The following is a 24,851-nucleotide window of genomic DNA, read 5'->3' as shown; positions in this document are numbered from 1 at the left end:
AAAATATCAGCACCACAAAGAAAAACTTCTCACATTTGGAATATCAACATACACGTTTGATATGTCAGGACAGTGAAAGCAGTGGAACAAACAGTATGATTCCGAAATATGTTGCACAGAATCGTTATATTCATTTTCTCATTCAAATAAAATTGCTAATACCCGGTGAAAAAAGCTAGAACTAATTTTGGTCGCTATTGTATGCCGGTCAGTACCGTAGGATTCTCCCCTATATATATTTATTTATTTTTCGGCTTTGCAGCCCGAAAAGAGAGACTTGGATTAAATATTTTTCAAACTCCCATTCAATCCTATATTTCTTCTGGAGTATCGTCACATCTAAAGACTTGCACGTATATTATTACACACATAAAAAAATTACATACGCCATTATGTTGCTTACAAATAACAGTAACACTTATTCCTTATTCATTTTATCCTCATATTTAACGTTTACGATAAAAACGCTGTCTAGAAATACCGTGAACACCGTGTACATATTTTTTCATTTCTTAATCTATATACAATATCGCATATCTATTTTTTAATTTAGTTCTCTATATTCTCTATATTCGTACGCTTTTTTCTTCTACTATATCCACCTTTCTTAATACGCTAGAAAGTAACCTATAGCATTTGAATTGCGAGATATTATTGTATCTTTTACACAGGATGTGTTTCAGAATTTGGTACCTAAATTGTATCGATATATTTTGAGCCTATAGTCAGTGCTGCTAGAATTGATCAGCAATTGAGCAGCAATCATCTAATATATGTCATAATTTTTGTTGTGTTAACAATTGACAATGCGTTATAAATTGGTCACTGTAGCTCTCAGACACTTCGCAATTTATGACAGAATTGTTAAGAATGTTTGTGTTCGTAAATCGTATTAGAACTCGTTTACACTTACCTGAGTATATAGCGCTAGAGTAAACCAATAAAATCTGCCTGCTGTAATTTGTAACGGTGAAGATCTGGCACGGCACATAATAATTACAAGCCATTTTGCACTCTTGGGAGGTAAATTGTACCATTCGGCATAGTACGCCGTGTTAGCTATTTCCGTACTCTGAAAAATTGCGAATTTTAATAATTTCTCATCGCCGAAAACGTCGATTAACTAATTTGCCTTTTATAGGAAGTACCTCGGCTGCTAGTTTTTCTCCCATGTAACAATATAGGAACAATTGCAACATCACGTAAACTACGTATAACAACAGAAACGTAATTTGGAAAATCACGTATTCCATTGCTTCCTCTTCAAATGACTATAAATTAAATTATGTCAAAGCTGATGTATTTATTTTAGAAAATTCCTTGATATTTTTATCTTCGTACCATAATGATTTGATAAGACTGAGAGCATATTTGAATAGTGCAACCCAGCATTTGAAGCAGAAGCATCATGTTGAAAGAATTCTCTATCGTTGCCGCGAACCTTAGATGTACATACGACGTGATTAATATTTGCCAAACGGCGGCTAAGTTATGCAATTACATGTTGAAACAAAGAAAATAAAAGATAAACATACAGAAATTTTAAATCGATGAATTTTGATTTAAGATATTAATATTTCATGAATACCCTTATTATAATTTATTCTCTTTATTGTGTACCTTTCCTACCATCTTCAATAAGAGAATATTTTTAGAATACGAACCTGTTAATATATTCGTGCTTCTGAATAATTTTCTGCAACTTCGTTTCTACATCTTTCTTACTGTACGTATGAATCTTCCGTAAATCGTCTCTTAAATTCGAAAGCTGTCCACAGACATGAAAAATCAGCAGGACGACAAAAGTATCTATAGCTGTGTAGGTATTCGCTGCATAAACAGTAGCGACGAATTGACCGATCATCGTCAATTCGAAATTTGGACTGATGCTGGTGTTGTAGGGGAAATAGCCACGAAAGAACAGTGCGCTGTCGTTGTATCTCATGTTAGATAGTCGTGCAGGTAGAAAAGCGAGAACGACGATGTTAACCATCAATGTGCTTCTCATGGTAGTCTTTCTGGTGATTATCGAGATGTTCACCATTGTTTCTCGTTCGGCTTCGTTCGTCACTGTGTCCCAATCGTTGACCATGCACTTTATCAGAGGTCTTAATGCTTGCAAGAGAAGAAAATGTCAGATAGATTACGTCTTGAATGTTCGTTTTGTGAAACAATTAGAATAAGACTAAAGAATATCTTAAAATATAATATAAATAGATAACAGAATATAATAGAATAAAGCAATAGAATAAGATTTACAAAATGGATAATCGACAGTATTTTTAGTTAAATAAACACGATAAATTTATTTTTGTTGATTCTTTAAATACTTACATTTACCTTTGAACCAAATAACTATTGTCTTCATAAGCGATAGCGTGATGGTAATGTTAGTCGACAGATTCTCGATCACCAAATCAGAGTCACTCGCGATCATAGGAAGGTTAATTGTTTGTGGAGCACATACGAAGCACAGCATCATGATACACGGTAAAAGAACGAGGTAACTGTAAGCTCGGTACCATTTCCTCTCTTCCGGCCAGATACCCATAAATCTCAGCATGTAATAGTTCCAACCGCACATATACTTTACATCTATATCACTATCTGTCATGAATAGGTACTTAAAGATATTTCAGAACCGTGAGATTAAATATACCTACAATTTTTCTTATTCACTAGCTATAATATTATTTTAGAATATAATCTTCATTTTTCTTGTATTTTAAATCTAAATTATTATTGTCCAAAGAATAATTCTAGGCCGTCAAATTTAATATATGGTGTTTCTTTTTTTCTTTAAAAAATATAAATTTCCTTTTTCTTTTTTTGCCTTTTGTATATTATTCTCATTTACTTATTTATTTATTTCGAACGATTAGGATGTTATGTAAATTAATTTGATAAAACAAAAATTTCTGCAGGCACTGCAATTTTTTTCGAATATGTTTAATTAAATTTGTAAAATTGTAAAGTTACCTCGTTGGATATCCATAGAGGCATTTTTTCCCATAACTGAACTACCTGTTCTCACGTTCGAAAGCTACTCCGACGTTTTCCTTAGCGCGCGTCTCCTTCATGCGCGTTATGATATCAATTATTCGTGAATGCGTAGTTCAGCGTCGTTCTCAACTTTGTCTCTAAGTAAGTTGGATCTATCATTACAGTTTGGTTATTACAAGTGTTCATCTGCAATTATTCACAACCTCTTTCACGATACGAGGGAATAAAAGCGAAACAGGGGCCGCATTGCGTTTTTACAATATTGTTAACTTAGCACTACATTCCTTTCATGGATACGACTCAAAGTTTATAAGCAAAAGAATTTTTTCAATTTTATTGAGCAAATATTTCACCAGTAATAAACACCTATTATTGAAAGTAAACGTTTTCGAAATTTATTAAAATAATAAATACAATAGCCAGTAATTTTATAAAATAAAAAATATGTAATTTATAAAATTAAGATTTTCAACTAATAGAATTATATTTATATGGTTTACGTTTAAGGGTTAGATTTAATGCACCTCTAGAATTAACTTGGGAAAATCAGATCTGTCAAATTTTCCATTTACATTAAGACTTTAGGTAATTTCACAGATCTGTACAAGAGCAGTCTTTCCCTGTTGATTGCAATGATAAAACGTATAGATAGTTCTACGCTATATATTTATTTATATCTATCTTGTAGTCTTTTATGTTGTATTGCAAATGCGTATTGTATTCGTGATAGTAATACCATTATTTTCTTGCAATTTTAAAATGTGAAATGCATTTTTCTATTCCGTACCTTTTCTTTTCAGGAAGTTAATCTGGTGAATTTGAAAGGACGAGCAAATCAATAAAATCTTTGGGTGGGATACTATTTCTATAAAGTGTGAGTTTTATCAACATATCAATTTTTTAATGGTTTTATCAAGTTTTCCGAATGTACAATTTCTTCGTACTAAATTTTAATTCCTACGGATAAAAGTATCCTTATGGGATTATATGAATGTTGATATAGAACTCTGAATAGATATCAAAATATTTATTCTGTAAGCAGTGTGATTTTATAAAATACGCAGTGTGCTGTGTTTCTTATTATCTTAAACGAGAACAAACATTTGTCACCCATACGATTATGTTACTTTTCATAGATCAGTCTATATTTCATAACTAACAATATAAGATATCAAATAGAAATTTTTAGAACTTGACAAAATATTATTTAGAACTCTTCAGATGCATGTTTAAATGTTTGTAAAAGACCACGAAAAAATAATTTAGTTCTATGATTGTTTGATTCACAGTATCAAATTCGAGGGAGAAGGAACTGAATTTTTCAGCTGTTCCTTGAAACGATACTTTCGCTCGACACACCACGATAATTAATGAAATGATGTCTTTCGGTGGTAAATGCCAGTTGCAATCGTACACTGATTGTCCAACACCAGCACTCTGAAAGCAAAGCTTCTATTAGTGTATTGGGCGCGTAACTTGGAAGAAAGAAATGAAACTTTTAACCTTTAGACAAATTTTCTATTTATATATAAATAACTCACTTGTCCACGAAGCATTTCACCCACATGGTCATAAGTGAGAAGTAGCAGCACAGTATACATTACGTGTATGATGAGAAATATCATTCCAACTATTGGCAGGTCCGCTTGCACCTGATTTACGGACTAAAACGGAAAAGAACCTGCATTACGTACCAATTTCTTTTCTCGTCGAATAAATATCGATATAATATTAACTTTAGCATACGGTTATCATACGGCATCCAGTCAGACAATACAACGACGTGCAGATTATAACCCGAATAAGTATCGTGAAGTTGAAACGATCTTCCAGGATCGCGGCAAACCTTGGAACAAAGGCTTCTTTCAAATTTGTTTACTAGTTATTTCCTAAACGATTTTTCGTTCTGCTAAATCGTCTAACATTTCCTTTTTCCTTTATTATTTTGAAATAAACTCTTTTCACAAATTGGATTGCGAAACAAATCTCTTTCTAATATTCATTTCTTAATTCGCGTAAGCACTTTTAGAGTGCTGATAAATCGTTTCTACCAACCTAGACAACTGATTGTCCTGGTTCACAGTGAATCCCAGTCGTTCATAGAACCTTGCGTAATTATTCTTTTTCGTCGCGTATGTCGGATCCTCGAGAGCCATCCTAAGAACAGTTAATTGACCGCACAAGTATAACACGAGAACCGCAAGGAACGTGTCGAAACAAGAATAGCATATCGCGGTTAACACAGAGCTCATGAATTGTCCCGGCCATGCGATCTCAAAATTTTGACTCTTGCTGTTGTCGTAAGGAAACGTAGCTGGATGAAGTGCTTCAAGATCAGCTTCTGACACGCTTTGTGTATTACTCTGCAAGCGGGGAAAAAGAAAGGATAGCAATCAAGGGTGAAAAACAAAAGAGACGAATGAACGGATACTCATTACGATCACTTATGATCTACAAGCGGATCTCGGACGCTTCAATGTCTTGTTCGCTGTTCAAAATCGTACGGTAGCCGCGTACTAAGGAGCCACCGCTTACGAGAAATTTCGCTCATGCCAATTTCAAACATCCTCACTCATACCCATTCGTCCTGTCAATCTGTTAGATCTGACCCTCGTAACAAGCTGGCATAGTGGTGGCACAACCACCTTATCTAATTTTCATAATTTATTTAGGAATTTGCTTAAAAATTCGCCAAATACTGATTAATTGTTTTCTTGATGATTCGTGCCAATTAACGTGTATTATATAAGATTATTTAATGTTTGCAAAGGAAGTGTACGTATATATACAGCTAATTGTACGTTATATCTTTATTCAAATGACTATTCGCTATCGAAAAATATTTAGAAAATTAATTTTCGTAATATAATAACAGAAACATCATTGTATTTGATTAAAGCTAGCCGTGCTGATATACAGACTGTCATCTATCCTCAGTATGTGCAAGTTTTCACTTAAAAATAGCGTATAATTGCTGAGAAATGGAGAAAATAGCAGTGAATGAAGATAATATCTAACACTAACAACGTTAGTAATAAAAGTACCAGTTACAGTTACGGTTCAAAACTGATTAAATATTTATCAATGGCATGTCTGTGGTTAGCCTCTGAGCAATCAAATACGAATAGGTTTAAAGTTGCTCAAAGAAACACCCTAAATATAATATCTCTAAAAAAAGAGAAAGAAGAAACGGGAGAATGTCAGGGTGCAGAAGGAAAGGTTCTGTGAGAAGTATTCGTCGTCTCGAAGAATCTCTTTAATAATTAATAATATCATTACTTTCCACAGTGCCTAATTTTTTGTCTCACCACTTTAATTTTCGTTGCTCTGGGATATAATTTATCATTTAGAGAAATATACTAAAATATTCTTATCGCAGCTCTTCTTTTATCAAGTTGATAGACAGTTGTAAAATTTGCAGAACCATGTTATTTATTTTTCATTGCGAGTAGAACCGATACATACCCCATCGAGGTTTTTAAGACCTGAACACAAAGAAAAGATTGCTCTGTATATGTTTATGTAAATATGAGATATCATTACATATTTTTCTAACTCCTCCTCATTCCCAAATTTCTTTTGGAATATCGTCACATTTTTAGATTTACTTCTATCTACATTCCTCTGACATGTCTGAGACATATACATATATACCTACGGCTAGTAAATACGTAGACCTCCTGTATATACTTTTATTTCTCTTAACTTAATATCATATATTTACTTTCTGTCTCGGTTATATTTCTATGTCCTAAGACATTCGATCAATATATCACCGTTGCATTTATTCTACTTTTCGATATACATAAGATGTGTTCTAGGATTTACACAATCTCTATACAAAAATTGGCACAACATTATAAATTTGTCACTGTATCTCTCGCACATGTCGCAATTTATGATGAAAGTTTTAGGAAAATTTGTATCCGTAAATTGTATTATACCTGCTTCACGCTTACCTGAGAGTATAGCACTAAAGTAAAGCAACAAAATCTTCCTGCTGTAATTTGTAAGGGTGAAGACCTGGCACGGCACATGATAATTACAAGCCATCTTGCATTCTTGGGAGGTAAATTGTACCATTCGGCATTGTACGCCGTATTGGCAATTTCTGTACTCTGAAAAAAATTGCAAATTTTATTTACCAAAATATCGATTAATTTCTTATTTATAAAAAGTATGTACCTCGATAGTTAGCTTTTCGCCCATGTAACAATATAAGAGTAATTGCAACATCACGTAAATTACGTATATCAACAGAAATGTAATTTGCAAAATCATATGTTCTATCGCTTCCTCTCCAAGTGACTATAAATTAAATTACGAGAAAAATGATATATTATTTTGTTATTATAATACTCTTTGGTGTATCCTTCGACAATGCATTATCCATTTGGAAATAAATGTTTTATTCTTCGTACCATAAGAACTTGGTAAGTCTGAGAGCATAGCTGAGTGGTGCAACCCAGCATTTGAAACAGAAGCATCATATTAAAAGAATCCTCTATCGTTTCTGCGAACCTTAAAAATACACACGACGCGATTAGTATTTGTCAGATGGTAACATTATGCATTTATGTGTTAAGGCAAAGAAAGTAAAAGATGGACTTAGAAAGATTTTAAATTCTCGAATTTCAATTTCGTTACTTAGTATTTCATGATTTTTCTTATTATAATTCATACTCAGTCATTGCTGTGCTTCTTCAATTTTTCTTGCCATCGTCAACAAAGGAACGAGTTTTTCTAATACAAACCTATTAATGTATACATGCTTTTGCACGATCTTCTGTAATTTCATTTCTACACTTTTGTCATCATACGAATGAATCTTCCTTAGATCGTCTCTCAGAATCGAAAGTTGTCCACAAACATGAAAAATCAACAAGACGACAAAAGTATCTACCGTTGTATATGTTATGGCTGTATAAAGAGCAGCCATCAATTGACCGATTAGTGTCAATTCGAAATTTGGACTGATCGTAGTATTGTAGGGGTAATAACCACGGTAAAACAGTTCCTTGTCGTTGTATATCATGCTAGACAATCGTGCAGGCAAAAAAGCTGCAACTACGATGTTGGCCAGCAGTATGCTTCTTATCGTAATCTTTTTAGTGATCCTCGCGATGGTCACCATCTTTTCTCGGTCTGCGTTGTTTGTCACTGTATCCCAGTCATTGGCCATGCATTTCAGCAAAGACTTTAATGCTTAGAACAGAAGAAAATGGCTAATAGAGTACGTCTTGATGGATCTTTTTGTGTAACAATTAGAATAATATAAAAGAATGTGTTAGAATATAATGTATCCAGATAACAGAATATAATAGAATAAAACAGTAGAATAATATTTACAAAGTGGATATTCGGCAGTATTTTTAATTTAGAAAAAAAATTTTTGAAATGCTTACGTTTGCCTTTGATCCAAACAGCCATAGTCTTCATAAGCGAAATCGTGATAGTAATGTTAGTCGATAGATTTTCGATCACCAGATCAGAGTCACCCGCGATTATCGGAAGATTAATAGTTTGTGGAGCACAAATGAAGCACACCATCACGATACACGGTAACAGAATGAAGTAACTGGAAGATCGATTCCATTTCCTCTCTTCCGGCCAAATACCAATAAACTTCAGCATATTGTAGTTCCAACCGTACACATAGTTTAAATCTATGTCTCTATCTATCATAAATGTGTATTTAAAAAATGTTTCAGAATCGTAAGATTAAATATACCTATAATTTTTCTTTTTCTCTCCATGATATATTACTTAAAAATATAATTCCCTTTTTTCTCACTTACTCATTTATTCGTTAGGTGGCAAAACAATAATTTCTGCAAGCATTGCAATTTTTTCCGAATATTTCTGTATTAATATGTAAAATTACCTCGTTGGATATCCATAGGAGCCTTTTTTCTCGTGACTGAACCACCTGTTCTCACGTTCAAAAACTATCAGAACGTTTTTCACAGCGCATGTCACCTTGCTCAGTCAGAATGCTCATTATGATATCAATTATTCGTGAATATGTAGTTCAATGCCGTTCTTAACTTTATGTCTAATTTTGGCAATTACGATTATTAGTCTGTAATTACTCATAACTACTTGCAACATTCGTGGAAATGAAAGAAAAACAGGGAATGTTCGCGTTTTTGCAACGTTGTTAGTCCATACTATCTTCCTTTCACGGATATGCATCAATATTTCCAAATAAAAAAATTTAATTTCATGGAGGAAGGAATTCATCAATAATTGCAATTATTAATAGAAGTTAACGTTGGAGAAATTTAGTTTAAGTAGCCAATATAATATCCAGAAATTGCATAAAATAAAAAGTCTTATGATCTTGTATATTACGTAATAAAAGAACGAATGTCTATTATATTAGCCATACTAATGTCATCATTTTGTTGTTATTTTAAAAGAAATAATACAATTTTGTACTTCATATTTTTTTTAGGAATGTTACAATGACAAATTGGGAGCAATGAAGAAATCACCAACAGAAGAATCTTTGGTGTCACTTGTACAAAATGTGAGTTATACACACGCTTCAATTTTTTAATCACTTTATCGAATTCTTCAATTGTTTATGGAATTCGTTCGTAATAAAAGAACTCTTATGAGAATATATGAATACCAAAATATCTATTCGATAAGTAGTGTAATTTTATAAAATTCTGTATAAAATCTTACGTTCATTGAACAGTTACATATATTAAAAATTCTACAGAATGATTATATCTTTTATAATGAAAAGTAACTAACCACGAAAATTTATCTGATGTAGCTTTTATAAATATATAGGACGGTTCTGTAACTGCGATATAGTCTTCCAAATGAAATTGGAAAGTTACTATATAATTTAATTCTTATGACATTTTTCTAATGAATAATATCCCGTGAGATGTGCGAAACATTAAGTAACATTTAGGTAAATATCGTTAAATGTGTACCTTCGTCGAAGTCCATTAGAAGTACACGCACGCGAGCTGCACGATCAAATGACTGTCACGAATTTCTCGTTCTTTACACCAAAGAAGAACGCATGCCCGTCTTGGCAGGTGAAAAACCACCTCATCACCTTTTTTCATGTGAAAATGATGCAACTTGGAAGTGTGCAAGTATCGAAGTTTCGCGTCTACGAGGATAGACAAATTTTTTTAATCGTCTTCGCCTGCTAGCGAACTGTCTTCAACTTACTGACTAAGTTGTGTCTTCTTCCTTGAATAATTGATTGTCTTTATTGAGAAACTTTTACCATGGGATACACTACGTTCTTATTCGCATTTATGTGTTATCTAAATTCGATACCAAACTACTTCACATTTGTAAACGGAGCCTTGTTCGTAGTACATGAACAAAGGTAACGTAGGAAATTTTTAACTAACTTTAATTTACTTCGGTCAATTTAAATTTCAATTATTACTGCGGTTTTTGTATTTTTCGTGCCTCGGTATTGTTTTTGTTTCAACCGGGAGGTAGAGTTTCAATGTTTTAAGAAAATCTTTAGCATGTAAGCGAGAGGAGAACACATACATGTCAATATTATATGCACACAAATTGGATCAGGATAATGGGATCAGGTAAGTTTTTTCAGAAGAAAGTATTACTTAGCTTTGTCTTTTTTTCGAACGAGAGCAGAAGTACCACGTTGTGGGTATTATGCATAATATGAATTATGTGGAACTGCAAAATGCTAATGTCTATCCGCTAAAAGTACCTTCCCTTATACTCTCCATAAATGCTTTCCACTATGCTCCGATACTACTGCCAGCATACTACTGGTCTGACCTGAAGACACAGAAAATCATATCCCCTTATTGCACACGTGACTGTCACTGCCTTGGATGGACGCACGAATTTATAAACAAAGCATAGGGGATGCGAATGACGCGAAGAACCTTCCCCTAACTTGTGTACTCACCTGACTGCTGTCACAGCAAACCATATACTTTGTGTAAACCTTTGCTGATATGTGTGGTAGTAGCTTGGTATAAAATGGGAACAGCAAAAAGCATTTATGCATTACAAGTATATATATATCGAGTAGGATCATCAACTCGTTGGCGTAAGATCCAGGAAGAACTGAACCAAGATTCACTAAACTACACAAACGTACATTGTTTTGCTAGCAAACTGGGAAGCTTGCTCATTTTTTATCCGTACTCACCAAAGCAAATGGTGGCCAATTTTTGTTTGTTCTCAACAAATGTGATGAGAAAAGTATGGATGTATAAAAAGAGGGAACAATATCTTCAAGGTTTTCCGAGAAGCACTCGTGGTATCGAGAAATCTATATATATACTAAAACATTCTTTTCGTAACGCTTCTTTTATCAAGTTGATGGCCAGTTGTGAAATTCACAGATGTATGGGATTGTCCATTATTGATTTTTCATTGCGTGTCGAACAGAAACATACTCCATCGAAGTTTTTAAAACCTGAACACAAAAAGAAGGTTGTTCTGTATATGTTAATATCTGTATTACATATTTTTCTAATCCCTGCTCATTCCGAAACTTGTTTTAGAATATCGTCACATATAAAGACTTACATTCATCTACTTATTTTATATTTAAGCTAAATCTTAAACCCGTAGGGTGTTCACGGATATATTAGCCATCCTTTCCCTTGGTATTTTCCAAATGTCATGTAGTAGGAAGAGATAATCACGGAAAAGTTTTACAGTTTCCTATGACCAATATAATAGCGTATATCGTTTGTTTGCACTTGCAGTATCTTTCTAGAAACGAGAGTGATGTGCAGGTTTTTAAACCCATCGTCTCCACAAATCGCTTCATATGACATAAAAAGACATGCAGCAGTCCAGTTAAAAGATCGAAAATCATCTTCATTTCCGAAAATATAGTACACAACAATAACTCGTTTACACTTACCTGACAATAGAGCGCGAAAGTAAAGGAACAAAATCTGCCTGCTGTAATTTGTAAGGGTGAAGACCTGGCACGACACATAATAATTACAAGCCATCTTGCATTTTTGGGAGGTAAATTGTACCACTTGGTATTATAGGCTGTGTTAGCTATTTCTGTACTCTGAAAAATTTGCAAATTTGAATAATTTCTTATCACTAGAAACGGCAATCTATTCATTTTTCTTTTCAAAAAAGTACCTCGGCTGCTAGTTCTTGTCCCATGCAATAATATAGAAACAGTTGCAATCTCATGTAAGCTATGAATATTAACAGAAATGAAATTTACAAAATCATGTGTTCCATTGTATTCTCTCCTAACGACTGCACATTAAAATATGAGAAAAATGATACATTATTTCATAATACATTTTGAAATTTTTTTTATGATATACTACTAAATCCTTATTACTTCGGGTAAAAGATTCCTTATGGGAGTACATGAATCTTGATATGGAACTCTGAATACATATCAAAATATTTATTCCGCAAGCAGTGTGACTTTATAAAATACGCAGTGTGCTGTGTTTCTTATTATCCTAAACGAGAACAAACATTTGTCAACCATACAATTATGTTACTTTTAATCGATCAGTCTATATTTCATAGCTAACAATATGATAAGATATCAAATAGAAATTTTTAGAACTTGACAAAATATTATTTAGAACTCTTCAGATGCATGTTTAAATGTTTGTAAAAGTCCACGAAAAAATAATTTAGCTCTATGATCGTTTGATTCACAGTATCAAATTCGAGGGAGAAGGAACTGAATTTTCCAGCTGTTGTTTGAAACGATACTTTCGCTCGACACACCACGATAATTAATGAAATGATGTCTTTCGGTGGTAAATGCCAGTTAGAATTGTACGCCGATTGTCCAACATCAGCACTCTGAAAGCAAATCTTCTATTAGTGTAGTGGGCGCGTAACTTGGAAGAAAGAAATGAAACATTTAACCTTTAGACAAATTTTCTATTTATATATAAATAACTCACTTGTCCACGAAGCATTTCACCCACATGGTCATAAGTGAGAAGTAGCAGCACAGTATACATTACGTGTATGATGAGAAATATCATTCCAACTATTGGCAGGACCGCTTGCACCTGATTTACGGACTAAAACGGAAAAGAACCTGCATTACGTACCAATTTCTTTTCTCCTCGAATAAATATCGATATAATATTAACTTTAGCATACGGTTATCATACGGCATCCAGTCAGACAATACAACGAAGTGCAGATTATAACCCGAATAAGTATCGTGAAGTTGAAACGATCTTCCAGGATCGCGGCAAACCTTGGAACAAACGCTTCTTTCAAATTTGTTTACTAGTTATTTCCTAAACGATTTTTCGTTCTGCTAAATCGTCTAACATTTCCTTTTTCCTTTATTATTTTGAAATAAACTCTTTTCACTAATTGGATTGCGAAACAAATCTCTTTCTAATATTCATTTCTTAATTCGCGCAAGCACATTTAGAGTACTGATAAATCGTTTCTACCAACCTAGACAACTGATTGTCCTGGTTCACAGTGAATCCCAGTCGTTCATAGAACCTTGCGTAATTATTCTTTTTCGTCGCGTATGTCGGATCCTCGAGAGCCATCCTAAGAACAGTTAATTGACCGCACAAGTATAACACGAGAACCGCAAGGAACGTGTCGAAACAAGAATAGCATATCGCGGTTAACACAGAGCTCATGAATTGTCCCGGCCATGCGATCTCAAAATTTTGACTCTTGCTGTTGTCGTAAGGAAACGTAGCTGGATGAAGTGCTCCTAGATCAGCTTCTGACACGCTTTGTGTATTACTCTGCAAGCGGGGAAAAAGAAAGGATAGCATTCAAGGGTGAAAAGCAAAAGAGACGAGTGGACGGATACTCATTACGATCACTTATGATCTACAAGCGGATGTTCGGACGCTTCCATGTCTCGTTCGCTGTTCAAAATCGTACCGTAGCCGCGTACTGAGTAGTCACCGCTTACGAGAAAATTCGCACGTGCCAATTTCAAACATCCACACTCATACCCATTCGTCCTGTCAATCTGTTAGATCTGACCCTCGTAACAAGCTGGCATAGTACACCACCTTATCTAATTTTCATAATTTATCTAGGAATGTGCTTAAAAATTCGCCAAATACTGATTAATTGTTTTCTTGATGATACGTGCCAATTAACGTGTATTATATAAGATTTTTTAATATTTGCAGAGGAAGTGTACGTATCTATGTTTATATCTTTCTGCAAATGATTATTCGCTACCGAAAAATAGTTAGAAAATCAATTTTCGTAACATAATAACAGAAACATCATTGTTTTTGATTAAAGCTAGCCGTGCTGATATACAGACTGTCATCTATCCTCAGTATGTCCAAGTTTTCGCTTAAAAATAGCACATAATTCCTGAGAAATGGAAGAAATCGCAGTGAATGAAGATAATATCTAACACTAACAACGTTAGTAAAAAAAGTACCAGTTGCAGTTACCTTTCATAAACTGATTAATTATCCATCAATGTCTGCGGTTAGTCTCCGAGCAATCAAATACGAATAGGTTTAAAGTTGCTCAAAGAAACACTCTAAATATAGTATCTTAAAAAAAAGAAAAAGAAGAAACGAGTGTCAAATGTCAAGGAGCAGAAGGAAAGGTTTTGTGAGAAGTATTCGTGGTCTCGAAGAATCTCTTTAATAATTAATAATATCATTACTTTCCACAGTGCCTAATTTTTTGTCTCACCATTTTAATTCTCGTTGCTCTGAGATATAATTTATCATTTAGAGAAATATACTAAAATATTCTTATCGTAGCGCTTCTTTTATCAAGTTGATAGACAGTTGTAAAATTTGCAGAAATATATTATTTATTTTTCATTGCAAGTAGAACGGATACATACCCCATCGAGGTTTTTAAGACCTGAACACAAAGAAAAGATTGCTCTGTATTGTTTATGTAAATATGAGATATCATTGCATATTTTTCTAACTCCTCCTCATTCCCAAATTTCTTTTGGAATATCGTCACATTTTTAGATTTACTTCTATCTGCATTCCTCTGACATGTCTGGGACATATACACATATACCTACGGCTAGTAAATACGTAGACCTCCTGTATATACTTTTATTTCTATTAACTTAATATCATATATCTACTTTTTGTCTCGGTTACAATTCTATGTCCTAAGACATTCGATCAATATATCACCGCTGCATTTATTCTACTTTTCGATATACATAAGATGTGTTCTAGGATTTATTATGTAAACTTTATCGATACATATCTTCTAAGGATAGGATTTGTCTTGTTCAATATAACTGAATTAAGAATCATCTAATAATTCTCTCAAACAGAATACCTATATTCTACTTGTATATAGAATTCTCACATTCCAACTATTTGAATAAAATTGAACATTTTTCCTGTGGACACAATCTCTATACAAAAATTGGTACAACATTATAAATTAGTCACTGTATCTCTTGGATACGTCGCAATTTATGATGAAAGTTTTAGGAAAATTTGTATCCGTAAATTGTATTATACCTGCTACACGCTTACCTGAGAGTATAGCACTAAAGTAAAGCAACAAAATCTGCCTGCTGTAATTTGTAAGGGTGAAGACCTGGCACGGCACATGATAATTACAAGCCATCTTGCATTCTTGGGAGTTAAATTGTACCATTCGGCACTGTATGCCGTATTGGCAATTTCTGTACTCTGAAAAGAATTGCAAATTTTATTTACCAAAAATATCGATTAATTTTTTATTTATGAAAAGTATGTACCTCGACAGTTAGCTTTTCGCCCATGTAACAATATAAGAGTAATTGCAACATCACGTAAATTACGTATATCAACAGAAATGTAATTTGCAAAATCATATGTTCTATCGCTTCCTCTCCAAGTGACTATAAATTAAATTACGAGAAAAATGATATATTATTTTGTTATTATAATACTCTTTGGTGTATCCTTCGACAATGCATTATCCATTTGGAAATAAATGTTTTATTCTTCGTACCATAAGAACTTGGTAAGTCTGAGAGCATAGCTGAGTGGTGCAACCCAGCATTTGAAACAGAAGCATCATATTAAAAGAATCCTCTATCGTTTCTGCGAACCTTAAAAATACACACGACGCGATTAGTATTTGTCAGATGGTAACATTATGCATTTATGTGTTAAGACAAAGAAAGTAGAAGATGGACCTAGAATGATTTTAAATTCTTGAATTTCAATTTCGATAATTAATATTTCATGATTCTTCTTATTATAATTCATACTCAGTCATTGCTGTGCTTCTTCAATCTTTCTTGCCATTGTCAACAAAGGAACGAATTTGTCTAATACAAACCTATTAATGTATACATGCTTTTGCACGATCTTCTGTAATTTCATTTCTATATTTTTGTTATCATACGAATGAATCTTCCTTAGATCGTCTCTCAAAATCGAAAGTTGTCCACAGACATGAAAGATCAACAAGACGACAAAAGTATCTACCGTTGTATATGTTATGGCTGCATAAAGAGCAGCCATTAATTGACCGATTAGTGTCAGTTCGAAATTTGGACTGATGGTAGTATTGTAGGGATAATAACCACGGTAAAACAGTTCTTTGTCGTTGTATATCATGCTAGACAATCGTGCAGGCAAAAAAGCTACAATTACGATGTTGGCCAGCAGTATGCTTCTTATCGTAATCTTTTTAGTGATTCTCGCGATGTTCACCATTTTTTCACGGTCGGCATTGTTTGTCACTGTGTTCCAGTCATTGGCCATGCATCTCAACAAAGACTTTAATGCTTACAACAGAAGAAAATGGCTAATAGAATAAGTCTTTATGGATCTTTTTGTGTAACAATTAGAATAATATAAAAGAATGTCTTAGAATATAGATAGATAACAGAATATAATAGAATAAAACAGTAGAATTATATTTACAAAGTGGATATTCGGCAGTATTTTTAATTTAGAAAAAACATTTTTGAAATTCTTACGTTTGCCTTTGATCCAAACAGCCATAGTCTTCATAAGCGAAATCGTGATAGTAATGTTAGTCGATAGATTCTCTATCACCAGATCAGAGTCACCCGCGATTATTGAAAGATTAAAAGTTTGTGGAGCACAAATGAAGCACACCATCACAATACACGGCAATAGAACGAAGTAACTGTAAGGTCGGTTCCATTTCCTCTCTTCCGGCCAAATACCCATAAACTTCAGCATGTTGTAGTTCCAACCGTACATATAGTTTAAATCTATGTCTCTATCTATCATAAATGTGTACTTAAGCAATATTTATTTTTTTTCTCTATGACATATTACTTAAAATTACAATTTCCAAGTATATTTATTTTTAAAGTGGCAAAACAGAAATTTCTGCAAGCATTGCAATTCTTTCCGAATATTTCTGTATTAATACTTAAAATTACCTCGTTGGATATCCATAGGAGACCTTTTTCTCGTAACTGAACCACCTGTTCTGACGTTCAAAAATTATCAGGACGTTTTTCACAGCGCATGTCGTCTTGCTCAGTCAGAATGCTTATTATGATATCAATTATTCGTGAATACATAGTTCAGTGTCTTTCTCAACGTTATATTTAATTTTGGCTATTACGATTATTCGTCTGTAATTACTCATAACTACTTCCAACATTCGTGGAAATGAAAGAAAAACGAGGATTGTTCGCGTTTTTGCTACGTTATTAGTCCATACTGTCTTCCTTTCACGGACGTGCAATAAAATTTGCAAATAAAAAAATTTAATTTCGTGGAGGAAATAATTCATCAATAATTACAAATATTATTTAAAGTTAACGTTGTCGGAGAAATTTGTTTATGTGGCGAATATAATATTCAGAAATTGTATAAAATAAAAAATCTTATGATCTTCTATATTATGTAATAAAAGAACGAGTGTCTATTATATTAGCTATACTAATGTCATTATTTTGTTGTTATTTTAAAAGAAACAATACCATTTTGTACTTCATATTTTTTTTTAGGAATGTTACAATGACAAATTGGGAGCAATGAAGAAATCACCAACAGAAGAATTTTTGGTGTCACTTGTACAAAATGTGAGTTATACACACGCTTCAATTTTTTAATCACTTTATCGAATTCTTCAATTATTTATGAAATTCATTCATAAGAGAGCTTTGCTCTTTCCGATAAAAGAACTCTTATGATAGTATATGAATACCAAAATATCTATTCGATAAGTAGTGTAATTTTATAAAATTCTGTATAAAATCTTACGTTCATTGAACAGTTACATATATTAAAAATTCTATAGAATGATTATATCTTTTATAATGAAAAGTAACTGTCCGTGAAAGTTCGTCTGATGTAGCTTTTATAAATATCTAGGATGATTCTGTAACTGGAATATACTTTCCCAGATGAAATTGGAGAGTTACTATATAATTTAATTCTTATGACATTTTTTATTGCATAGTACCCCAATGAGATGTGTGAAACATTAAGTAACATTTAGGAAAGTATCGTTAAATATGTACCTGCTTGAAAGTCCAATAGAAGTACGCGCACGCGAGCTGCACGATCAAACGACTGTCTCGAATTTCTCGTTCTTTACACCAAAGAAGAACGCATGCCCGTCTTGGCAGGTGAAAAACCACCTCATCACTCTTTTTCATGTGAAAATGATGCAACTTGGAAGTGTGCAAGCATCGAAGTTTCGCGTCTACGAGGATAGACAAATTTTTTTAATCGTCTTCGCCTGCTAGCGAACTGTCTTCAACTTAAGTACTTACTGACTAACTTGTGTCTTCTTCCTTGAATAATTGATTGTCGTTATTGAGAAACTTTTACCATAGGACATACTACGTCCTTATTCGCATTTATGTGTTATCTAAATTCGGTACCAAGCTACTTCACACTTGTAAACGGAGACTTGTTCGCAGTACATGAACAAAGGTAACGTAGGAAATTTTTAACTAACTTTAATTTACTTCGGTCAATTTAAATTTCAATTATTACTGCGGTTCTTGTATTTTTCGTGCCTCGATATTGTTTTCGTTTCAACCGGGAGGTAGAGTTTCAATGTTTTAAGAAAATCTTTAGCATGTAAGTGAGACGGGAATACATACCCATACATATCAATATTGTATGGAAACAAATTGTATCAGAAAAATATAAGATAAATGGAGGTTCATTTAATAATAAGAATAAGAAAGCACGCTTAATTAAAAGGGTAAGGTAGAAAATTGTCAAAAAATAGAAAAAGCTGTAGTTATGCATAAATTTTTTGCATATACTTTTATATAAAGTTATGCATATACTTTTTGCATACAGCACAGTAATATACAAGTTATACTATTATTTATAGTCGATAAAATAGGAGGATAAACAGTCTCGCCAGAAATATTGCAAATTTTGATCACCAAATTAGACTTACTATCCAATCTCAGCCATAAAATCTTATTAAAAGCTATATCACCATGAATCAAATTCCAATAATCCAAACGTTCGCGCTTCAATTGAATAAGAATTTTTACTTTTTGTGCTTTGATTGTAGGTAAATATCGGACACGTCAGTAAAACCAAAAAACGAACCTATATGGAATCACTCGAATCGAACTATACGGCGAATACTATTATCGGCCGCAAAATTGACGATTTCTCAGTTCCGATTTTCTCCAAGGCTAAAGACGAGGGCAAGTACAGGATTATTCGAACCTAGAGGAGGAATTCAAACGGTAAGTTCTTTTTTTAGAAGAAAATATTTTTTAGCTTCATATTTTTTTCGAAGGAGAGCAGAAATACCACGCTATGCGTATTATGCATAATATGAATTATGTGAAATGCTAAATGTTAATAACAATCCACTAAAAAAACCTCCCCTTATACTCTCCATAAATGCTTTCTACTCTGCTCCGACACTACTAGCGTAATACTGGTCTGACCTGAAGACACAGAAAATCATGACTACGTATCACACGCCTGACTGTCACTACCTTGAATCGACGCACGAATTTATAAACCAAACATAGGGGATGCGAATGACGCGAAGAACCTTCCCCTAACTTTTATACTCGCCTGACTGCTGTCACTTCAGACCACATACTCTCTGTAAACCTTTGCTGATATGTGTGTTAATAGCTTGATATAAAATGGGAACAGCAAAAAGCATTTACGCATTACAAGTATACATATATCGAATAAGATCATCAACTCGTTGGCGTAGGATCCAGGAAGAATTGTACCAAACTTCGCTAAACTACATATACGTACATTGTTTTGCCAGCAAACTGGGAAGCCTGCTCATTTTTTATCTGGGCGTGTCAAAGCAAATGGTGGCCAATTTTTGTTTGTTCTCAACAAACGTGATGAGAAAAGTATGAATGTGCACAAAGGGGGAAAATTAATATCTTCTAGGTTTCCCGAGGAATGTCTTTAATAATTAATTGTTTTATTACTTTACACAGTGCCTAATTTTTTTGTCTTGCCATTTTAATTCTCGTTGCTTTGAGATATAATTTATCGTTTAGAAATATATACTAAACACTATTCTTTTCTTAACGCTTCTTTTATCAAGTTGATGGCCAGTTGTAAAATTCGCAAATGTATCGGATCGTCTATTATTGATTTTTCATTGCGTGTAGAACAGAAACATATCCCATCGACGTTTTTAAGACCTGAACACAAAAAGAAGGTTGTTCTGTATATCTTTATATACGTGTGAGATATTTTATACGTGTATAGATATTTTTTATTATTATTCATCTTCACACACTGGATAAAAGATCAGCATTACATATTTTTCTAATCCCTGCTCATTCCGAAACTTGTTTTAGAATATTGTCATATATAAAGACTTACATTCATCTACTTATTTTATATTTAAGCTGAATCTTAAACCTGTAGGGTGTTCACGGATATATTATCAACTTCTCCCTTGATATTTTCACAATGTTATGTAGTAGGAAAAAATAACCACGGAAAAGTTTTACAGTTTCCTATGACCAATATAATAGCGTATATCGTTTGTTTATACTTGCAGTATCTTTCTAGAAACGATAGTGACATGCAGCTTTTTAAGCCCATCGTCTCCACAAAGCGCATCATATGACATAAAAAGACATGCAGCAGTCCAGTTAAAAGATCGAAAATCATCTTCATTTCCGAAAATATAGTACACAACAATAACTCGTTTACACTTACCTGACAATAGAGCGCGAAAGTAAAGGAACAAAATCTGCCAGCTGTAATTTGTAAGGGTGAAGACCTGGCACGACACATAATAATTACAAGCCATCTTGCATTTTTGGGAGGTAAATTGTACCATTTTGTACTGTAGGCTATGTTAGCTATTTCTGTACTCTGAAAAAATTGAAAATTTTAATAATTTCCAACCTCAAGATAAGACAATCCATTCATTTTTCTTTTCTAAAAAGTACCTCGGCTGCTAGTTTTTCTCCCATGTAACAATATAGAAACAGTTGCAACATCACGTAAGCTACGTATATCAACAGGAACGAAATTTGCAAAATCATGTCTTCCATTGTATTCTCTCCTAACGACTGCACATTGAATTATAAGAATAATGATATATTATTTTGTGATACTTTTTGAAATTTTTTTATATGATATACACTTGCAAGAAGGTATGTTTTTCATCGTACCATAATAACTTGGTAAAACTGAGAACATATCTGAATGGTGCAACTCAGCATTTGAAACAGAAGCATCATATTAAAGGAATTCTCTATCCTTCCCGCGAACCTTATTTGTACACATGACAAGATTAATAGTTAGCAAATGACAGCAACATTATGAGCTTAAAGGTTGAGACGAAGTAAATAAAAGACGAACATACAATGGTTTTACATTGATGAACTTAAACATCGAAAATTAACATTCCATGCATACACTTATTCTAACTTATTCTCTTCGCTGTATATATTCCCTAGTATCTTCAACAAAGTAACAAATTTCCTTCATACGAACCTATTTATATATTCATGCTTTTCGACAATCTTCTGCATCTTCATTTCTATATTTTTCTTATCGTACGAATGAATCTTCCTTAAATCTTGCCTCAAAATCGCAAGCTGTCCGCAGACATGGAAAATCAGTAGGACGACGAGAGTATCTACAGTTGTGTATGTATTCGCTGCATAAATAGCAGCCACGTATTGGGCGATCATCGTCAATTCGAAATTTGGACTGATGCTAGTGTTGTATGGGTAATAGCCACGAAGGAATAGTGTAATGTCGTTATTTTTCATGCTAGACAATCGCGCAGGCACAAAAGCGAGAATTACGATGTTGACCATCAATGTGCTTCCTATTGTAATCTTTCTAGTGATCCTCGCGGTGTTCACCATTGTTTCTCGTTCGATATTATTCGTCACTGCGTCCCAGTCATTGGCCATATATCCTAGCAGAGACTTTAACGCTTGGAACAGGAGGAAATGGCAGATAGAATACGTCTTAATAGATCTTTTTGTGCAACAATTAGAATAAGATTAAAGAATATTTTAGAATGTAATGTGAACGAATAAGAGAATATGATAAAATAGAACAATACTATGAGATTTATAAGCTGCGTGTTTGGTAGTATTTTTAGCTAAAAGAAATGATAAATCGGTATTTATTAATTTTCTAAAATACTTACGTATGCCGTTGATCCAAACAGTCAAAGTTTTCATAATCGAAACCATGAAGGTAATGTTATTCGATAGATTCTCGATCACCAGATCAGAGTCACCCGCGATTATCGAAAGGTTAATAGTTTGTGGACCACATGCGAAGCACACCATCGTGAGAAATGGAAAAAGAACTAGGTAACTGGAAGATCGGTTCCATTTCCTCTCTTCCGGCCAGATTCCCATAAACTTCAGCAGGTTGTAATTCCAAGCGTATATATTGTTTAAATCTATATCTCTATCTATCATAAATAAGTACTTAAAAAATATTTCAGAATCGTAAGATTAAATATGCCTATAATTTTTCTTTTTCTCTCTATGATATATTACTTAAAAATGTAATTTCTAAAAATATTTATTTTTAAGATGGTAAAACAGAAATTTCTGCAGGCAGTGCAATTTTTTCCGAATATCCTTTTATTAACATTTAAAATTACCTCGTTTTATATCCATAGGAGCCTTTTTTCTCGTGACTGAACCACCTGTTCTCACGTTCAAAAACTATCAGGACGTTTTTCACAGCGCATGTCGCCTTCTTCAGTTAGAATGCTTATTATGATATTAATTATTCGTGAATATGTAGTTCAGTGTTATTCTCAACTTTATGTCTAATTTTGGCAATTACGATTATTCGTCTGTAATTACTCATAACTACTTCCAACATTCGTGGAAATGAAAGAAAAACGAGGATTGTTCGCGTTTTTGCTACGTTATTAGTCCATACTGTCTTCTTTTCACGGATGTGCATCAAAATTTGCAAATAAAAAAATTTAATTTCGTGGAGGAAATAATTCATCAATAATTACAAATATTATTGAAAGTTAACGTTGTCGGAGAAATTTGTTTCAGTGGCTAATATAATATCGAGAGGTTGTATAAAATAAAAAATCTTATGATCTTGTATATTGTGTGATAAAAGAACGAATGTCTATTATATTAGCCATACTAATATCATCATTTTGTTGTTATTTTAAAAGAAATAATACAATTTTGTACTTCATACTTTTTTTAGGAATGTTACAATGACAAATTGGGAGCAATGAAGAAATCACCAACAGAAGAATCTGTGGTGTCACTTTTACAAAATGTGAGTTATACACACGCTTCCATTTTTTAATCACTTTATCGAATTCTTCAATTGTTTATGGAATTCGTTCGTAAGAACTTTGTTCTTTCCGATAAAAGAACTCTTATGAGAATATATGAATACCAAAATATCTATTCGATGAGTAGTGTAATTTTATAAAATTCTGTATAAAATCTTACGTTCATTGAACAATTACATATATTAACAATTCTACAGAATGATTATATCTTTTATAATGAAAAGTAACTGTCCGTGAAAGTTAGTCTGATGTGGCTTTTATAAATATCTAGGATGATTCTGTAACTGGAATATACTTTCCCAGATGAAATTGGAGAGTTACTATATAATTTAATTCTTATGACATTTTTTATTGCATAGTACCCCAATGAGATGTGTGAAACATTAAGTAACATTTAGGAAAGTATCGTTAAATATGTACCTGCTTGAAAGTCCAATAGAAGTACACGCACGCGAGCTGCACGATCAAAGGACTGTCACGAATTTCTCGTTCTTTACACGAAAGAAGACGTGCGCATGCCCGTCTTGGCAGGTGAAAAACCACCTCAGCACCTTTTTTCATACGAAAATGTTGCAACTTGGAAGCATGCAAGCTTCGAAGTTTCGCGTCTACGAGGATAGACAACTTTTTTTAATCGTCTTCGCCTGCTAGCAAACTGTCTTCAAGTTAAGTGCTTACTAACTAACTTCTGTCTTCTTCCTTGAATAATTAATTGCCTTTATTGAGGAACTTTTACCATGGAACGTACCACGTTTTTATTCGCATTTATGTGCTACTGAAATTGGATACGAAACGTTGGATCACATTTGTAGACATACACTTGTTTGCAGTACGTGGATAAAGGTAGCTTGAGAATTTTTTTAATTAACTTTAATTTGCTCTAATCAACTTTCATTTTAGTTATTACTGTGGTTCTTTTATTTTTCGTGTCTCGATTTTATTTTCGTTTTAAATGTGGAAAATAAATTTTAGTTTTTGAAGAAAATCATGGGCATCAAATATTATTAAAACGAAAACTCACGTTTATCAATATTATTTAGGAGCAAATTAGATCAGGAGAATAAAAGCTAGATAAGGATTTCTATATAAATTATTTCATATAATAGTATTAATCTGTATACAAA

At 33.2% G+C, this 24,851-nt stretch overlaps 3 protein-coding genes across 12 annotated transcripts; all 3 read right to left on the bottom strand.

Moving 5' to 3' along the window:
* Positions 1 to 1,293: 1,293 nt before the first annotated feature.
* LOC126920697 (uncharacterized) lies at positions 1,294 to 3,190 on the bottom strand. Its single transcript, XM_050731427.1, has 4 exons — positions 2,980 to 3,190; positions 2,335 to 2,607; positions 1,665 to 2,115; positions 1,294 to 1,441 (listed from the first exon to the last, which is right to left on the bottom strand). Exons 1-4 carry the CDS (start codon positions 3,011 to 3,013, stop codon positions 1,330 to 1,332), a joined length of 870 nt encoding a protein of 289 aa, XP_050587384.1. The 5' UTR covers positions 3,014 to 3,190; the 3' UTR covers positions 1,294 to 1,329.
* A 984-nt stretch (positions 3,191 to 4,174) lies between these two features.
* LOC126920661 (odorant receptor 13a-like) lies at positions 4,175 to 17,914 on the bottom strand. Of its 8 annotated transcripts, none has more exons than XM_050731356.1 (10): positions 17,378 to 17,914; positions 16,943 to 17,215; positions 16,297 to 16,747; positions 15,964 to 16,063; positions 7,189 to 7,311; positions 6,963 to 7,121; positions 5,059 to 5,366; positions 4,750 to 4,849; positions 4,545 to 4,667; positions 4,175 to 4,440 (listed from the first exon to the last, which is right to left on the bottom strand). In XM_050731356.1, the coding sequence occupies exons 1-10, from the start codon at positions 17,391 to 17,393 to the stop codon at positions 4,207 to 4,209; spliced, it is 1,887 nt and encodes a 628-aa protein (XP_050587313.1). In that variant the 5' UTR covers positions 17,394 to 17,914; the 3' UTR covers positions 4,175 to 4,206. The 8 variants fall into 8 exon arrangements, with proteins under 8 accessions (XP_050587313.1, XP_050587314.1, XP_050587311.1 ...); XM_050731357.1 differs by lacking the exon at positions 15,964 to 16,063 and adding an exon at positions 7,425 to 7,524 and having other exon boundaries at positions 17,378 to 17,913; XM_050731354.1 differs by lacking the exons at positions 5,059 to 5,366; positions 6,963 to 7,121; positions 7,189 to 7,311 and adding exons at positions 13,447 to 13,754; positions 15,501 to 15,659; positions 15,728 to 15,850 and having other exon boundaries at positions 17,378 to 17,912.
* LOC126920680 (odorant receptor 4-like) lies at positions 11,511 to 24,821 on the bottom strand. Of its 3 annotated transcripts, none has more exons than XM_050731397.1 (8): positions 24,148 to 24,821; positions 23,059 to 23,170; positions 22,591 to 22,863; positions 21,921 to 22,371; positions 21,596 to 21,695; positions 21,371 to 21,493; positions 20,862 to 21,293; positions 11,511 to 11,626 (listed from the first exon to the last, which is right to left on the bottom strand). In XM_050731397.1, the coding sequence occupies exons 2-7, from the start codon at positions 23,072 to 23,074 to the stop codon at positions 20,886 to 20,888; spliced, it is 1,371 nt and encodes a 456-aa protein (XP_050587354.1). In that variant the 5' UTR covers positions 23,075 to 23,170; positions 24,148 to 24,821; the 3' UTR covers positions 11,511 to 11,626; positions 20,862 to 20,885. The 3 variants fall into 3 exon arrangements, with proteins under 3 accessions (XP_050587354.1, XP_050587355.1, XP_050587356.1); XM_050731399.1 differs by lacking the exon at positions 11,511 to 11,626 and adding an exon at positions 20,364 to 20,608 and having other exon boundaries at positions 21,135 to 21,293; XM_050731398.1 differs by lacking the exon at positions 24,148 to 24,821 and having other exon boundaries at positions 23,059 to 23,580.
* Between the last annotated feature and the right edge of the window lie 30 nt (positions 24,822 to 24,851).

Source organism: Bombus affinis, chromosome 9 (genome assembly GCF_024516045.1).
Source record: "Bombus affinis isolate iyBomAffi1 chromosome 9, iyBomAffi1.2, whole genome shotgun sequence".
In the NCBI taxonomy this organism is placed as follows: Eukaryota; Metazoa; Arthropoda; class Insecta; order Hymenoptera; family Apidae; genus Bombus; species Bombus affinis.
Note: the sequence above shows the minus strand (reverse complement) of the source record. Positions and strands in the feature narration are given on the sequence as shown.

Excerpts from the sequence above, each read along its gene's own strand:
- LOC126920697 (XM_050731427.1), bottom strand. The coding sequence starts at position 3,013 with ATGGGAAAAAATGCCTCTATGGATATCCAACGAG. Across the intron at positions 2,116-2,334 it reads TATTTGGTTCAAAGGTAAAT|CATTAAGACCTCTGATAAAG; the intron begins GTAAGTATTTAA and ends TTCTCTTGCAAG. Across the intron at positions 1,442-1,664 it reads AAGCACGAATATATTAACAG|GTTCGCGGCAACGATAGAGA; the intron begins GTTCGTATTCTA and ends TGTACATCTAAG.
- LOC126920661 (XM_050731356.1), bottom strand. Across the intron at positions 7,122-7,188 it reads GCGAAAAGCTAACTATCGAG|AGTACAGAAATTGCCAATAC; the intron begins GTACATACTTTT and ends AATTTTTTTCAG. Across the intron at positions 4,668-4,749 it reads CTGGATGCCGTATGATAACC|TCCGTAAATCAGGTGCAAGC; the intron begins GTATGCTAAAGT and ends TTTCCGTTTTAG.
- LOC126920680 (XM_050731397.1), bottom strand. Across the intron at positions 21,696-21,920 it reads AAGCATGAATATATAAATAG|GTTCGCGGGAAGGATAGAGA; the intron begins GTTCGTATGAAG and ends TGTACAAATAAG. Across the intron at positions 21,294-21,370 it reads GAGAAAAACTAGCAGCCGAG|AGTACAGAAATAGCTAACAT; the intron begins GTACTTTTTAGA and ends CAATTTTTTCAG.